The sequence below is a fragment of the Pholis gunnellus genome (assembly GCF_910591455.1).
Source record: "Pholis gunnellus genome assembly, chromosome: 7".
Classification (NCBI taxonomy): domain Eukaryota; kingdom Metazoa; phylum Chordata; class Actinopteri; order Perciformes; family Pholidae; genus Pholis; species Pholis gunnellus.
The window spans coordinates 1,870,812-1,888,233 of NC_136533.1; the positions used below are offsets into that span (position 1 = coordinate 1,870,812).

Sequence of the window (17,422 nt, forward strand, 5' to 3'; positions counted from 1 at the left end):
AGAGTTTATATGCGTCTGTTTACAGGTCAGAATCTTCAGTCAAATACTATCTCTGAGAAATGTTTGTGACACTCAGATTTCACTGTTTATGTTATATATTAACGTATTTATTCTCCAGTTTTTATTTCTGTATTTATACTTTTACCTATTTATTACCAGCGGTGGAATGTAGCTCAGTACATTTACTCAAGTAATGTACTAGTACTAGTACTTTACATGAGTATTCACATTTTCTGCCACTTTATACCACTACTACATCTCAGAGGGAAATGTACTTTTTAATTCACTACATTTATCTGAAAGCTGTAGTTACTTTAAAAATATATATATATGTGTGTATATATATATAAATCAGCGAATAAATAATGTATTATTATAGGTAAAGCAGTATATTAAGTCATTCAAATGAGATCCAGCTGCAACATTGCAGTGATGACCACATTAATCAATACATTGTGTAATAATATAACGCATAGTATTTTGAAATGGGCCATTCTGCAGAACGAGTACTTTTACTTTTGGCTCTTTAATGTAACTGTGAGGAACTTTAGTTCTTGACTTTGGCGGCCCCTGTGGTCACAAGCGGTAGTGTTTCTGAGCGCCAGATTCCATCTTGAATGAACAGCAATATGTCTATTAAGCAGTAAATAAAAGTCTAATTGAAGCTTGTTAAATCTTCTCTGTTGCCAGATTCCTAATTAAATATTCCTTATTAGATATAAATAACATTAGTCCAGCTGATTTTGACCGTCACGTGATGTGATGGTGATGTTTTTAACTTGGTTTACTCATCAGCACTGATGAACTGCTGAAGATCAAAGTGCCTCATCGACTCAGAGACGTCATTTTAGTAGATTTGAAGGTGAATAAACGCCCCTGTGAGGTTTAAACATGTCTCTCTCCGCCCTCTAGTGGTTGAACTGGACAGTTTTTACTCACTGGTGGTGTTTTCCTGTTGTGCGTCAGAGTAAACTGATTGTATCACCGCTACAAGCCGCTCGCTTTGAAGCCTCAGAGGAACTAAAGGTCAGAGGTCAGTGAGAGGTTCAGGCTCAGAGGAGGAAGTGTGTCACTGTTTGTCTAGAGGGGAGCCTCAATCCTCCTTTTCTATTGTCATCCATCCTCGGCCCCTTTTTAATCTGAGTTAATCCAGACCTCTGAGTGTCTGTCATCTGCATTATCTCTGCTCCTCTAATCTCAACTCTGACCCAGAATCCCTGTGTGCAGGAGACTCTTCACTAACAAGCGTAGGAACAACTTCAGGAAGCCACCAAGGCCCCGATCTCACCTCTAAATCAATGTGTTCATAGAAGTTATTATTTAGTCTGCAATCACCAGTCTGCGTTGAGTTACACCAGCTGGAGTGTTTCATCAGGATCAGGATGGATCTGGAAATCCAAGCCTCTGAAGTGTTATTGAGTTATCGTTAATATTCTGCAGCATTTCACCACGAGGTCACAGTGTGGGAATATTGATTATGGGTTATGAAGAATCTGTTAGATCCATATCCTCCATCTAAGAGGAGTGTCTGTAGCACTTTACCCACGTTTTCCTTTGTATTTATGGGATTGGAAATAAAAGATTATTTCCTGCCTGAAATATTGCAATCCATCGACTTTGCCTTTAATCATTTTACTTTTCATTCATTCATATCATTTGTCATTATTGGCATATACCTTAAAATAACAGTTTGGTTGTACATTTATAGATAATGTAATTTTATAGTGTTTACATGCAATTTGAAGAAAAAAACAGAAAACTACTGTAAAATAAATATGTTTTTTACGGTGCAGGATTGGCTCAAAAATAAAAGTGGAGGTATTTCCTGAGCCTTTTAAAAAACAAATGATATTTGAATGAAGTTGTCGCCTGTCTGCTTGTGTCAGTGTGCAGCTCGGAGCCGGAGAACATCCAGGCGGTGCCTCACAACCTCAGCAGCCTGCTGGTGACGTGGGAGCGGCCCCGGGCGGTGTACGACTCCAGCATCGAGAAGTACTCCGTCACCTACCGACTGGCCAACATGGAAAGCTCCGCCCCCTCTACGTACCTGACCGACGGAGACCAGGATGTGGTAAGAGGGACCCGTCCACGAGTTCATGTTCATCAATAACTATTTCCTCAAAGTAGTTTGTGATGCATTTTACATCCAAAGCCACAAATCTACCACCTCTATCTGCTGATCACTGACAATCTATAAAGCAAACATTGATTCTAGACAATCATTTTTCTGTAAAATTCATGTTTAAATATGCAAATGAGGAATTATCTAATGGTAACTTTTGGTGAATTTATGAGAAATCTACAGACGCAAAATAAACAAAGTAGTAAAATAAAAGTTTTCTTTCCTCTAGTCTGAAAGAAGACGCGTTATGGAAGTTAAATATCCCAAAATCTCATAAAAGTGCATGATAAACAATGTGTTTGCCTGTAGACCGGATATTTCTGTATTGCTCGACTTTCCACCAATTAATTAAAATCCAGAGCTCCAACCAACTTCAGACTGAGATTCAAATGACTTGATTGTCCATTAGATTTAATGGCGTAACACGGTAATGTGTGTTTGCTCTCCACATCACCATACAGTAACGTAAGTCCCTACGATGCTCATAGAAAAGAACTAAAGCCAACCGTCTTGAAGGAGACCAACCTGAAACCGATGGTATTATTGGGAAATGATTGGTTCTTTTCGGCTGATGTCTTTCCTCCTCTCTCCACCAGGGGGCGATACTCGACGACCTGCTAGCCAACACCAGCTACGTGGTCCAGGTGGTGGCGGTCTGCACCAACGGTCTGTACGGACGTTTGAGCGACCTGCTGACGGTCGCCATGCCCATCGACGACCCCGGTAAGAGCGACCGTGCCCGAGGCCGAGCGTAGAGTTCGGCAGATGAACTATTCAGACGTTTCTCTTCACTCACTTTCTCTTTTCTTCTTTTTTTTTTTTTTTTTTTTTTTTACGTAAAGTTGAAATACGGAACATTAGTTATCTGGCTTCTTCGAGCAGCGAAGTTAGACTTTTAAAAATGAAAGAGTAGAGGAAGACCAAATCTGTGGAAGCCCATAACAGTCAGGAAAAACACAAAAAACAAAGATTAACAAAGATTAAGTTTAAACCATTACTTTTCAAAGTAAACAAGATAGTAAGTCACACTTCTGCTGTTTTAAGTCATAATTCTTATTTAATATCTCCAAATGATATTTCAAAAGTATTTTTAAGTATTTCAAAACTTTAATTTAATAATAATGTGTTATTATTTTCTCATAATTTCAGTCCAAATTTAGATTTACAATCTCACAATTTTGATTCATAATCTCTTAATTGTGATTCAAAATGACAAATATTTTACTTACTATCTCATTTTTAAATCAAGATTTTGACTTTGCAGTTGAGTTATAAATTCTGACTTATTTTGACTCATTTCACTCCTAATCTTTCTTATTTTATTTTTATTTTTCTGCCAGTGATGGGCTTCCATAATAATGAAAAAGTAATGCGAGATAAAAGCTTTTAACTTTACACACATTGACAATCGTTATCACAAAGACTGACATGAGGCTACAGGTAATATAATATATACTGTATATATATTTGTATATACATAACTAAAATTATTTAATATATGAAAAAACAAATGCACTGACTCAACTTTCAGGAGAAATAGTAAAATTCACTTCTTCTAGTTTTACGTGACTCCATTTCTTTTCTTTTAGAAACATTTCCATCCTCCCTCTGAACCCTGACTGATATATTTTTGGGGGTTTTCTTCCTCTTTATCTCCCTCTTCACCCTCCCTACCCTTCACCACTCACGGGCATTTATTTCATGTTTTGTGAGGATTTAATCACACACACACACACACTGCTCTTGTCTTTTTCTGTCTGTCAAAACTGTTTCACAAGTTTCTCTGTGTACTCTTCGAATGTGCTTTCTCTATATGTTTCTATATTCTGAGATGAACAAATAACATGCTTGGTTTGGGGGCCATCTTTGTTTTGTTTCCGTTGTGTGTTCCTTCTGCCTCTCACAGTAAGACCAGTGTGCCGCACGTGTGCCGCAGCATTTTGTGTAACATGGATTGGAATCGTAGTAACTTTGTATTTTCAACTGAACTTTATGTTGAATAAACTAATATGTGTTGTGACAAAGAAAACAAAATACCCTGCATCCTATTTCAGTGTCAGCTTGCATGAATGGGTGATGTTCTGCAACATCTAGTAGGTTTCCGTGACACCATTGTTTGTGCCGTGCTAAGCTAACGTTGCGTTGCCATCTTAGCTGCACCTAAAAATGGTGCAACTCTTGCCATGAACTCCACAAAAGTCCAAGTACAAGATTTCATGATGGAAGCTCATAAAAGGCCTTTTCTATTTAAAGTGGTCATGAAGATACGTTAGCTTAGTGCTACAACAGCTAGCTCGGCTAGCTTGACATTAACGCTAGCTAGATCTACAACTGTAATTATTGTCCGATTGTTAAACCATTAGTTGATCACCAGAAAAATAGATTTATGATATTGTCGACTGATTAATAAATATTTAAATAGAAAGGTAAATTGAAACTTAGCAATAGATTTATCAATATATTATAGGAAATTACTTCTTGCAGGTTTTGCATCATCAATAATATTTGTCTATAAATTGGGATTCACATGTACTTTTTCTTTAGGTTCCTGATTGATTGCACTTATTAGCATGCTTTTTGCAGGGACTAGCAGGAAGTTACTAAGATAAGAAAACTTATTTGTCCCAAATTATACTTAATACGTTTTCTGATTTGATTATTAATTCTATGTTAATATGTAATGAATACATTGTTTTCAGGTGTAATCATGGAAGGTGTAACTTTAATTTCATAACCAAGAAAAAACATGAATTGATCGCATATACTATATTTTTAAGATTTAAGAGACCTTTCACAAACTAAGATTCAGGAAACAAGCTTTTTGTTCCAATTAAAATCATTATGTCATATATTATATTAATCCAGCAAATATCTATTTTAAAATATAAAATGTCAGTTCACCATTTACTAGAGCCCAAAGATTTATTTAAAACTCATTTTGAAAGTTAATTAAAAGAATATCAGGGGCACATTTATTTTATAAAAATAAAGGAAATCACGCATATTTTAAATTTATTTTTGAAGCTCTAACATTTATATATTTGGAGGTTTTCTTTTGATAATTGACTAAAACTTAATAATGAATTAACTTTCTGTTTGATCAACTAATGACTTAATGAACTAACATCGTGAACGCTACATCAAGTTTATCCCGTCATTTCTGTTTTTATCCATCAAACGTTCCTCAACAAGATCTTTCCATCGATACATTTACGTCCATTTTTTTTAGCCATTTACATCCTTTCATTTCAAACCCAGAGTCATCTCCCTCATCCCCGCTTCATTAAACTTGTAAAACCTCACCTCATGCTTCACAAACCAGTTTGATCTGGTCTCCATGATGTGTGTCTCAGACAGGTAAGAGCCCCCCCACCACCTGCCCCCCCACTGTGTGCTGTGCGTCTCCGCTCGCTCACCAATATGTGGCATTTGCAAATAACTCTTTTTGTGAGTTTGTTTTATCCCTCTCAGGGGACAGACGGGTGGAGTTTGAGTACGTAAAAAAAAAAAAAAGTTTCGTCAATCAGAGGAACGTAGCTGAGGGTTGTCAGTTCAAACTCCTTTTCTTGGCTCGTCTGCTTTTACAAGGAGGATGAAACAGAAAAAAATGATTAATTGCAAATGCTTTTTGTTCAAGGTTTTCTGTGGGTCAAACAATCCAATGCATGAAAGTCTGAATGTCTCTGACATGTTGCATGCACGTGTGTGTCACCATTGCGTATTGTGTTTATTATAAAGCCAACATGCTGCTTGAAGTGATGTGATCAACCTCCCCCTCTTTTCCATTTTCTCCCACTTTTTATTTCACACATTTACATCCATCAAGTTAGCGTTTCGCGTTAGCATTTCGTTAGCGAGATTATTTGTTGGGGGAGTAAACAAAACTGAGAGGAAACTTTTTTCTCATTTTTCTGAAACGTCCAGAAACGAATGGTCCCTGGGTTTTCCTCCTGCTCTCCGTGATGTTCCCGTCACACCGTTTTCACATTGTTTGAACCTTTTGTTTCTGCTTTTTACATTTTCAAACTCAGGAAAATTGACACCGACATAAACACAAATCAGAGAAATTTAAAGATCAAAGTAGCGTTTAGAGTTGAATTGTGAATTCCATGAGTTTGACGTTTCCTAAGAATTATTTTAGTCCTTGTTTTGATTAGATTTTGTGTAACTAATAATGTAACCTGTGTTGTTGTTGTTTTTTTGCAGAAAATGCACCGGATCCGGATTTAGATGAATTTGACGACGAGGTAAGAAAACCTTTTATTTATCAAACACTGCATCTCATAGTTTAGTTTGAGCTATCGCTGTCACGTATCGTTCATAAACGTCTCTCTCACCAACAGGGCAACAATGAACCGGTCCAAACCGAGGACTACGATCCGGCCTGGATACCTACAAACTCCCCCAGGACCACGACCTCTGGATCCCGTCCTTTACCTCTACCTGGCGTCATAACCACAACAGCAGAATCTGGTCGGAGGAAAACCACCACTGATCCGGTTCCCCCCGTCGGATCCACCCAGCACGGTCAAGTCCTGGGCCGTTCTGAAGAGACCTCCACACGGTCACTAGAGGTCCCTCTTTCAACCAAAACCACAGGAGAAGCTGACTTCGGTGGCAACGCTCCTTTTTACTCCACAACAGCAACGACCACCTCCGCTACTCCTTTACGCTCCAATGCAAAGATAGTTCTCGGAGGTATCGGTCCAACAGACTCCTCTGAAGAAACGAAAGGCGTTGATCGCACCATGTCTCCGACGCTCGCCAGCGCAAAGACAAAAGGTGGTAAAAGTATTTCTTCACACAGCAGCACCGCGACCACGCCGAGGTCCCGTCCCAGCGACGTGAGCAGCACAACGACGTCGTCGTCCTTCATCCGGGCGGAGGCCGGCCGAGGCCTGGCGCGTCCTATAAACGGAGACGCCGCCGCCGCTGATGGAGACGCGTCCACCGGACCCGGAGGTCTTCCGGAGATCCAAACTCCCGCCTCCCAGCCTTCCTCCTCGGGTGAAGCGGTTCCACGTAGGCCCATAAGTCCCGGCGTGCCCCACTTTTCGTCCACCACGACCTCTGTCCAGTTGAGTGGCGTTCTCTTGCAGACCACACAGCCGATGTCCAACGGTGAGCGCACCTCTGTCCTCCCCTCCACCTCCTCCTCTTCCTCCTCCTCCTCCTCCTCCTCCCCTCTGTGTGACACCGCGGACCCCTCCACCTGCCTGCATGACCCTCCCTCCTCGTCTTGGCCCGTGTTGTCCGCCTCTGCATCGGAGTCCCAGCATGCCGCTACCGCTCCGCTGTCTAGCAAAGACCCGGCTTCTCCCTCGACCCCCGCGCTCCCTGACTCCACCCTGCCTCACCTCCCTCACCCCTCACACCCCCTGTCTGGTTGGGAGACTGTCGTCCCCGATGTCGGGTTCGACGACAGCGATAGCGATGGTGATTTGTTGTCTGGGTCTTCGTCTTCGTCGGTCTCCTCAGGTGACCGCTCAGTGTTTAGCGATACCCCTCCTCTCCAAACGGTGCCGGATCCGTCTGGCGCCACGTCCGAATCTCCTTCCTGGGATCCGTCGCTCTCAACGGTCTCTCTGTCTCTCAGCCCGACCCTCCAGCCTTCAGTTCTCCTCTCTAGTGACTTCACCCTTTCCGGCACGACTCCGGGCTTGTCCCGTTCTCTCTCGGTCGAGTTCGAGGACGCGAGGTACGCCACGGGGAGCACGATAGAGTCTTTTCTCCCCGAGGTCAGCGGTGACGGGTTTCCCTTCGCTAGCGACGTGGACCCCGTGTGCGGCTGTTCTATAGAGCCGACGTCGTCCTCGTCCTGGTTGCATGCATCTCCTCATGTACCCCTGCCGTCCTCGGCCTGGAACTCTGCTAGCTTAGAGCTTTACTCTAGTGTGGGCTTCACTTCGGCCTCTGGTGTTGGTGTAGACGATCTCCTAAACTCTCTATCTGTGGCGGGTTCTGATGGTCTGTCCTTAGACCGGCCTCTTCAATCCCATAGCACTCACATCTCTCCCACATCGTCCTCTTCACACTCCCTCCTTCTCCGAGGCACCCATAGTGACCTGCCCGTTTCTGTTGCAGCCGCAGCATCTGGCGTCAGGGATCCCTGGTTCTCTGCATCAGATGGGAACTCCGCTTTACAAACCTCTGCCCTCCCTTCCTCACCCACAGCCTCCCCCTTAACCCCCGCCGCCCCAGAAGGACAGGCGTTAGACACTAGCAGCAGTGCCTCGGGCTCGGCCCTGTTCCCCGACCCCCCGGAGGGCGTAGATCAGGAGTGGGACAGGGTTCAAACCTCGGCCTCCGGAGAGAGCGCGTTCCCTTATTCAACCAAAGTCGCTAACGCCGCTCACCCGTCCGCGACCTCCGAGTCCGGCCAGTCCCCCGACGATTTGGACGAACGCTCCTCGTCGTTCTATTTCGATAGCGGGAGCGGCAGCGCCATCGCCTCGGAGGTAGGAGGCACGGCGACGCCAACCGCTCCCGCGGTGACGCCCGCTTCGCCCTGGCCGCTGGGCGGGGAGGAGGAGAGCGGCTCGGGGCAGGCCGACAGCCTGTACGACAACGAGACGTCCTCCGACTTCAGTATCTCCGAGCGCACAGAAAGAGAGTCTGAGGAAGAGGAGCCAGTCGCAGGTAAAACCGCCGTCCGTGTGGGCCTAAAAAAAAACTGCATTTCACCTGCAAGATGCCCGAGGGACCGAGAGAGATGAGATGACTAATCCACCATCAATCAACAACAAAACTACATCTCACTTCTTTCATTTTTTTTTTGTCTGTGAAAGCGAGAAAGTTCATGCATGCAAGATCCAATAACTTCATCTATCTATCGTCATCATCATTTTAGTACCAGTCATCCATCCAGTCGGTCTGTTTAGGGTTGTGAAGCGCTGGAGCGTATCCCAGCATGCATTTGGTCTGCCGGGGGACATTGTGGTGCAGAAGCTCAGTGCTTCACCGTTAACACCGAATGAACCCAGACGACTCTCCAGTGGTAATAAGAAGTCACCAAATGTCTTCATTGTGTTGAGTGATTTTAAACTAATCGATAAATCTGCTTTATAACTTTACATTAGTTTTTAATGTTTTGTGTCTTTGAAGATCATCTTCAAATCAGAACACATCAGCAGATTTGTCTATTAGTTGAAAATAACGTCACCAAAATCGAGCAAGAAGTGGCGACTGCTTCGTTTCTTTTAAAACCTTTAGCTGCTTCAGGACATATACCTACATTTACTAACGATACATTCACTACTATCGATCGCCTTATTCTCTTTCTTAAGTATGTCAGAATCTAAAAGAAAGATCTCTATAAGAACTCTATATTAATACAGTAATTCAGAGTTTAAATAAATGGAGAATCAAATCTTTTACATGCTGCACGATAGATGACACATTGTTAATGTGTACTTAAATTATATTAACAGTCATTTTACGAGCTTGATGTTAATTCAGGAAGCATTGTGTTGGTGCATCTCCTAGTGTGTGTGTGCACACTGGCTGAAATACATATTTTATAGATAGTTAGAGTGACAATTAAGGCAGCTTCTCCGTCTAACAAAACAAGCCAAAATGCTTTTATTATCTCAAAATGAGATTAAATGTTTACCACTTTATCTTTGAAGGTCTCTGTCGTGTTAAAACACAGAATTACATCCAAATTCCTCAATTGCAATATGAGAATTTCATTTTGCAACGCGTTTCCTGTCACGGCCACTAGACCGCAGCAGAGCTCTGTGAAGCTGTGAAGCCGTCTCACACACACTCGGTCCGGCCTCATGAAGGACTCATAACGCTCAGTAAATAGTAAATTCATCCGTTCAGCTCTAAACATCACGTTTCATCAGAGATTCAACAAAGTGTCCGACAGTGTGAACGCAGCTGGTGCAGGAGAAGCACTGATGTGACCACACTGCTCATGAACCACACAGGACGTGTGCTTAACAGTATTACGGAACACGTTCTGAGGTAAATGTTTTCATACTGACGTTGATTTTTAAATTTGGAATAATGTTAAGACGAGACACTACAGGCAAAACCTAAATGTTTCATGCACTGCTCAACGTGTCTTCTGTCAGACTTACGGGAAAAACCTTCAAACCTTCATTTGCTTCTGTAGATTTCTCCAAAATTCCCCAAAGGTTACCATTACATAATGCCTCATTTGCATATTTAACATAATGAAACAAATTTGCACATATTTAATAAGATGTCATATATCAGATCATATAAGTTATTTAAAAATGATTTCACACAAAGCTGCCTGTGTGATTTTGCGTAGTTACGCTCTTTAGTGTTTCTTTTACATGCGACAAACATCAAAATTCATGCTTTTTATTGTTATTATATTTATCTCTTGGTGCTGTTCGTCCTCTTGTGTTTGCTCGTTGTTTCGTGTTACCCGCGTTGAGTTTCCAGCGACGGCGAGCTCACGAATGCAACTCACGACAAAGACGGAAGTTGAGCAGCTGGAGGTTAAAGAGAGTTCGTCATTCGCTCTGCGATCATCCGTCCGCAGCAAGTTTTCACGTCTCTTAAAGTCGATTCTTTATCTGGAGCAACAACGGAGCGGATGGAGGTCGTCGTATGTTGTGCACAGTTTAAAGCTCTTTGTGGCAAATATGTCATTTTCGGTTGTATGAATGAACCGAGAACAATGGCTGCCCGGAAGGTAGAAGATATAATAACTAATGGAATTATTTTGGGCTTAAACCGGTATAAAAAAAGAAATATATGTACGGTAACAGAACTCCATCTTCATCATTTAGTTTGGCGTCTGCTCAGTTGGAGGTTTCGTGTCCTTAAATCCCATCAGATCTTCTTTCAGTCTTTTCTCTTCAGCTTCTGCACCAAAACAAACAACCTTCTCTTTCTCCTTTACGGGCTTTTCTTTCTTTGCTTTTGCCCATTTTCACCACCAGTGTGTCCAGTGTTTCATGAGAGGCAGACAGCGATCTGTTGGATGGACGATTGAATGAATGAAAGTGTTTTCACTCTTGAGGTTAAACAGAGTAGAAAGCTGCCCCCTTGTGAACTAGTCGACGGGGCCGACGCCGCCGTTCACGGCTGAACTGAGTCCGTCTGTGCAGAAGAGGTAAGTTCTGACAAACGGCGTCCCGGTCGAGGTTAATCCATATACCAGTGTTCACCAGTGTGAGGTTCAGGTTCAGCCGGTTTTCTTCTCACGTTATTCATCGGCACAATAACTTGATTAACTCCGGCTCAGCTTTGCTCGTGTTTGATGAATGTGTCGTTGTTTGATCTGTGATGGACTTTTTGACTGTGAGCCTTTGTTGCCTCTCTTGTGTGTTTTCTTTTAAAGAGGTTTTTGGCTTTTGGCAGGTTTGAATGTGAGGAGTTTAGTGTTGGTGTGGTTGGCGGATGAATGTGAATGTGCTGGTGTACATCGTGTTTCAGTGTTGGGCCGTTAATACGGTTCATGTTACTTTCTGAAGTAGGAGACGCGACAGAATCTTTGAGTTTTAAGTTCAAGGAGGCCAAGCTGCTCCGGGGGCCTCCTGTTGCTCCTCACATGGTTCGGTGTTGGGAACACCTCTACATTTTGGGCTCAAGACATTTTGAGAAAACAAAAAAAATCCCATCAGAAGGGATTGTTACTGTATTTATTTAGCGATCTAAATGTTTTTCATTTCTCCATTGGACGTAGAGCGTGCAAACCTTCATAAGCCCTCATATACTGTAAACTAGTATTTATCTGTAATCATATTAGAGTCTTGCAAGGTCTTTGAGCTAGAGTTACACAAAAGGAAGGTATAAAGAAATGTACCGTGCAAATTCAGCCTTTGATTGAAATTCGGCCTAATTCTTAACCAGCTAACATCGATCATTACGCTGCAATAACAGAGAGAATAGATCAGATCTGTGAACGTCGATCCTTCAGCCAGGAACATGTGAGGAAATGAAATGTGGTTCGCTTCCTAAAATAAAAGACACACATCTGACCGTGAGAGAAGAAACACTCTCTAGTTGTGAAGCAAGAGAGAAGGAAACTGGTTTAACACTGAACTCTGCTACTTAAATGATACAAAAATCACTAATGAAGGTCAGTAATCGACAGAACAAGACGTCGCCAACATTCATATTTTCATATTTGGTTATTCTAAATATATTAAGTCAGTTGTCGTTGTATACTAAAGTGATTTCCAACCAGGAGGTACGTGTACAGCTTGTGGATTATCTAAAATAAGAACAATTATGGTTTCATTATGAAAAATATATCTGCATATTGAATCAGCTGTAACAGCTGAACACTATATGTTGAGATTGAGAATGCATGAAAAACGCGATCAGAGATGTCTAAACCGTTAACTAGAAGTAATGAAGAGATGGCTGAACATTTAGAAAATGGTGAAAGAAATCTAAAAGTAATGAATAAGTGGCTGAAAATGCTGAATTAGCTCAAAGTAATGGATACGCAGTGGGAACTGAAATCTAAAAGTCATAGAAAAAAGGTTGAAAAGTCCAACTTCTGTCACTAGAAGTGATCATAGTGCAAAAACAAACCCGATCTAACTGACCTACACGTTTCCAGCTCAGTTGTACGTAAACATTTGCAACAATAGCCACTTTTTATATATTTAACAATGTGAACTAACATCCAGTTCATAGCACATTTTGAACATGACGTCAATAAAAAGATGCCGCTGAGTTACTGTATGTATCCGGATCAGTGTATTGATTTACATTTCTGTAACCAGAGCAGCTTATCCTCGTCGTAGCTTTAACTTCTGTCCACTTCCTGTTGTTTCCCTCCAGACGCCAGCAACAGCAGCCACGAGTCGAGAGTCGGTTCGGTCCGGGACAGAGAGAGGAAGGCTGTGGTTCCTCTGGCCGTCATCTCCACCCTCACCGGCCTCGGCCTGGTCGTCCTCATCGGCATCTTCATCTACTGGAGGTCAGTGCTGCTGGTGGATTTAATTAAATCTGCATTTATTTGATGGGTTTTCACCAATAGAGGGCAGAAGACAGCAGGCAGATAGAAACACAGCGCTCACATGTTATTGTCTCATAGAGCTGTTATTTACATATGGCATGAGGAGACTAATTCTTTCTAATACGAGCTTTAAAATGCCTAAAAATACATAGAACATAATAAGGGAGGGCAGGGCTGCATCCTGGAAAACCTGGAAAACAGTTGATCAATTTTACAGTAGTTGAAAATATGTCCTGGAAAATAATTTCAGCATTCTCCTATTTTCCTTGTGCTGGGAATGAACTACATAACCCTAACCTCATCTGAAAGGGGCTAAGTTATGTTCAGGAACGTTGAAATGGTATTTTATGGACTACATGGTGGCACATGCAGGTTGGATGATTTTACGTTCCTTCCAACTCGTTTGAAACGTTGAATAATGTTAAATTGGTTAGCATGGTTGGTTCGGTTGCTAACGTGCTCGCTAGTTTGTTTTGCCTGCAAAGCTTAAAGGTTTGCGGTTCAACTCTGGATAAGAGTGATTGTTTCAAATGTTGGACGTTGTTGAGAGAGTTTGATGATAATGAACAGGAAGCCGAAGTCAAAAGACGTACTGCGGTTTCGAAGCCACGCGTTCGGAATTTTGGTAGTCGCCATCTTGGATTTTGTCCGTTTATTCTAAATAGACCATCATTTACTAAATGAACATCATGCTGTATTGAAGAAGACTTGAAACTAGAGATTGAGACCATAAACTCATGTTTACAATGTTTACTGAGGTAATAAATCAAGAGAGAAGTAGAGTCATTTTCTCATAGACTTCTATACAACCAGAGGAGTCGCCCCCTGGTGGACACTAGAGAGAATGCAGCTTTAACACATGAAGCCTTGGCTTCACTTTTCAGAACCGGAGGTTGCCGTAAGAAGACTGCTTATATAGATATAAACAATGCTGGATATAGAATACGTTAAAAAATCAGCTTTGCCCAAAACACGGTCAGTTAAAGATACAAATCATTCAAGAAAGTCACGATCAAATCCTGAAAATCAAAGCTTGTTAAGTTCTGCGGCAACATTCTGTTTTTATCATTGATTTTTGTCTTTACATGTGTGAATAATCCTCCCAGTATTTCTTTTAAACACACACACACACACAGCCTCCTCAACCCCCCCCCTGCCCTTCAACCCCATCATATCTCTAAATACTATTGGGGGGATTGAAGGGGGGACTTTAGCCAGAAGACTCATATTTATCTGGGAAGCTGAATCTCCTCAAACTGTGTGTGTGTGTGTGTGTGTGTGTGTGTGTGTGTGTGTGTGTGTGTGTGTGTGTGTGTGTGTGTGTGTGTGTGTGTGTGTGTGTGTGTGTGTGTGTGTCAGACGCTCCTTCACAAACAATACCTCCCGGGTTGTGCTGCTGCAGACTGAATGGATCCTTTCAGCCGTCGCTCACTTTCGACAGCAGTCAAAGAGTGCTTTTTTATTCCTCTCGGTTAACCTTGAGAGATGCTGTTTTTCGTTTTATTTTATTTTATTGACAATATTAAATGTTTGATTTGGAGCAAACAAAAGTTTCTTTAAGAATGGTTTGAAAGTTTTACTTTTTGTATATACTGCCTATTCAGGACATAAACCCCAAAATGTCCTTTCTTCTCGTGCTGAACACATCCCTGCTTCCCATTCAGACCGTGAAATAACCAACTTCAGAAATCCCATCAAGGACACGCTGTCGAACGCAGTGTAAACACTTTTAGTAATATTTTGTACATTTCTCATCTGCCGTGCGGGAGACTCGACATATTGTTCTTGTTTTTTTCTCGCTCTGCTTGTTGTTGTATCTCCGAGATTGAGCAGTGCTAAACCGGTAATAATCTGGGGAGCAGGGGGGGATTAATCCTCGGTGAAGGATGTACCTACGCCACTCAGCCGGGAGGGTCGGGGGATGGAAAAAGGACATCCGGCCTGATTATGTCGGACAGAAGGAAACGTGTCAGCATCTTGTAGGCCGAGCGGCAGGAGGCCAAACTGTGCTAATCCTGCCGGTGTCGTGTCCCTTTTCACTCGCTCCTGACAACGCGTCGCTCATTTGGACACTGCTTGCTGTGCATTTGAGGTCAAGCACTTTGAGGGGATTTTGGTCGACTTTACAAGTTTACAACGAGCGGAGGCTTCCGACTTCTTTCATGTTGCAGCTTTTCTATCGGAGTCCATGTGCTTCTTAGAGAAACTAGTGAAAAGATCAGTAAAAGCATCATTGATAACTACGATGTTAAGACAGAAGATGTTCATTTATCCTAATTAAAGGTTGAGATATAACAAATGTAAATTCATTTTACTTCTTTGCACCTGCAAACAATCTTCAGCACACGGATAATAAGAGGCAAGCTCTGGTTCGCAAGAGTGAAGCCAATGTTGAAGGCCTCTAAAGCTGCATTCTCTCTAGTGTCCACCAGGGGGCGACTCCTCTGGTTGTATAGAAGTCTATGAGAAAATGACTCTACTTCTCTCTTGATTTATTACCTCAGTAAACATTGTAAACATGAGTTTATGGTCTCAATCTCTGCAGTTGTCTTGTTTCTGAAGAGCAACTGTGAAGCTCAAAATCGTTGCTTTCAGGCAGCGACGACACAGCTTAACTCTTCAAACGGCAGATCAGACAGCTAGCAACTAGCTCCTGAGACGAGCCTCAATTATGCCTGACTTTAAGCCTTAATATCATTTAAACGGGTGAGTTATATATCATTTTACCCCCGTAGAGTTCTCATGAATTGACATGTTTGCTATAGAGAGGGAAAACATTTTTTGTACCAGGCTGAAAATATGTTTATTTCTGCTCTAAAGTTGTTCATTTTAACACGGAGGTCAAAAAAGATTGACTGGCATTTAAAGCCTCAAGTGGCCGTTTGAGGAACTGCAGCTTTTTGCACTTCCGTGGAGTTGTCCGTGCTTTAGTGTTAGAACTTTAAAACTTTCAGTTCATGTATGGTTTCATCTCATGGAAGTTAATTGTAACATTTTGGTTGCCTATAAAATGTCTTATTCGGCGTCTCGTGTCACTTCTGGTTGCAAAAAACCAAGATGGCGACGGCCAAAAACCAAGATGGCGACGGCCAAAAACCAAGATGGCGACGGCCAAAAACCAAGATGGCGACGGCCAAAGTGCCGCTTCAAAACTGTGACGTCATGGTGACTAAGTCCACTCCTCAGGATACAGATAGTGAATGTGTTCAGTGCAAACATCAGACCACGTGTGAGTGTGTTTGTTCGTGAGCAGCAGCTGTTTTCCTTCTTTTTTTTTAGGTTAAAGTTGTTGCTGAGCTTCTTACATCAATATAATCAGATTAAGTAGTTTCAGTCTCAGTAGACAAACAAGTGAAGTAAACTAAATTGGCAAATGAACGGCAGCAGAATGACGTCTTTTTGAACAATAATCTAAGCTGCCGAGTCTCACAGCGACAAATCCCATCTGTCAAGAGACGAAGCCGGTGCTGCCGTGAAGTCAAGCAGCATATCTGACGTTACAGCTGCAGTCGCTGTTACGTGAAGCATACTTTTGGATGAAAGCTGCTGTATAGATTTGATTAATAAACCCAATAAATTCATGTCACTTTCTGCGTCAGTCGTCTTCCCTCCGGTAGGATTCAAACCTGCAACCATCTGCAGCGTTAGCGCCTTCAGACGCTTTGACATAGAGTGTGATTATGAGGGCCGTTCATTTACATTTAACATCTCACCCAATGGATCAACACCAGGAGACACGGCACCTCCAGCTATCTTTGGTTGAAGCCCATAAAAACTCAGAAGTTCTTATAAATACTTCGTCTACGAAGGTGAACATCTCTGGATGTTCACAACGGTCCTCGAGTTCCTTTGTGTTGAGAAACTATTAAAATAATAATAATAATAATAACAGGCGTTAGTCGCCCTAAAGAAGAGTTTGAGATTAAAATCAAGTATCGTAATATGTAACTCTCTACATGGGGCTTTTATTCTGCCTGTTGAGCTTCACAGAATTCTACATTTTGTTGTGTTTATTGGTTTTAAAGCGGACGAATGAAGTTCTTGTTACTGTTGATTTAATGAACCAGTCGCAGCGTTGTTCCCTTCAGCTCGGTGTCTCATCAATGAAAGAGGAAGTCTGTGGAGACGAACGTGTTGAAGAAGTCTCGATGTTATTCAGGCGTTCTGAGAGAAGATCTGTTTGTGATTCCTCCTCAACGCGTCTTTAATCTGCGAGCTGAACCCTTTCGCTGTGTTTCTGTGTCTGTGATAATCCCTGATGCCCATTTCTGGCCGAGACGACGCAGGTTCATCAGACGCAATCTCATCCGTTTAAAAACTTGTCACGGATTAACGGAACATCT

General features: G+C 42.2%; 1 protein-coding gene across 1 annotated transcript in view; it reads left to right on the forward strand.

Annotated features, from left to right (window-relative positions):
* Nucleotides 1–17,422, forward strand: part of ptprz1a (protein tyrosine phosphatase receptor type Z1a) — a gene marked incomplete at its 5' end in the record, with an annotated part of 50,430 nt that overhangs the window by 21,828 nt on the left and 11,180 nt on the right. The window contains 5 exons of the mRNA XM_079163448.1: nucleotides 1,887–2,071; nucleotides 2,719–2,845; nucleotides 6,329–6,369; nucleotides 6,466–8,761; nucleotides 12,902–13,040. Of these exons, the coding sequence (XP_079019574.1) occupies nucleotides 1,887–2,071; nucleotides 2,719–2,845; nucleotides 6,329–6,369; nucleotides 6,466–8,761; nucleotides 12,902–13,040 (2,788 nt within the window). The remainder of the gene's footprint in view (nucleotides 1–1,886; nucleotides 2,072–2,718; nucleotides 2,846–6,328; nucleotides 6,370–6,465; nucleotides 8,762–12,901; nucleotides 13,041–17,422) is intronic.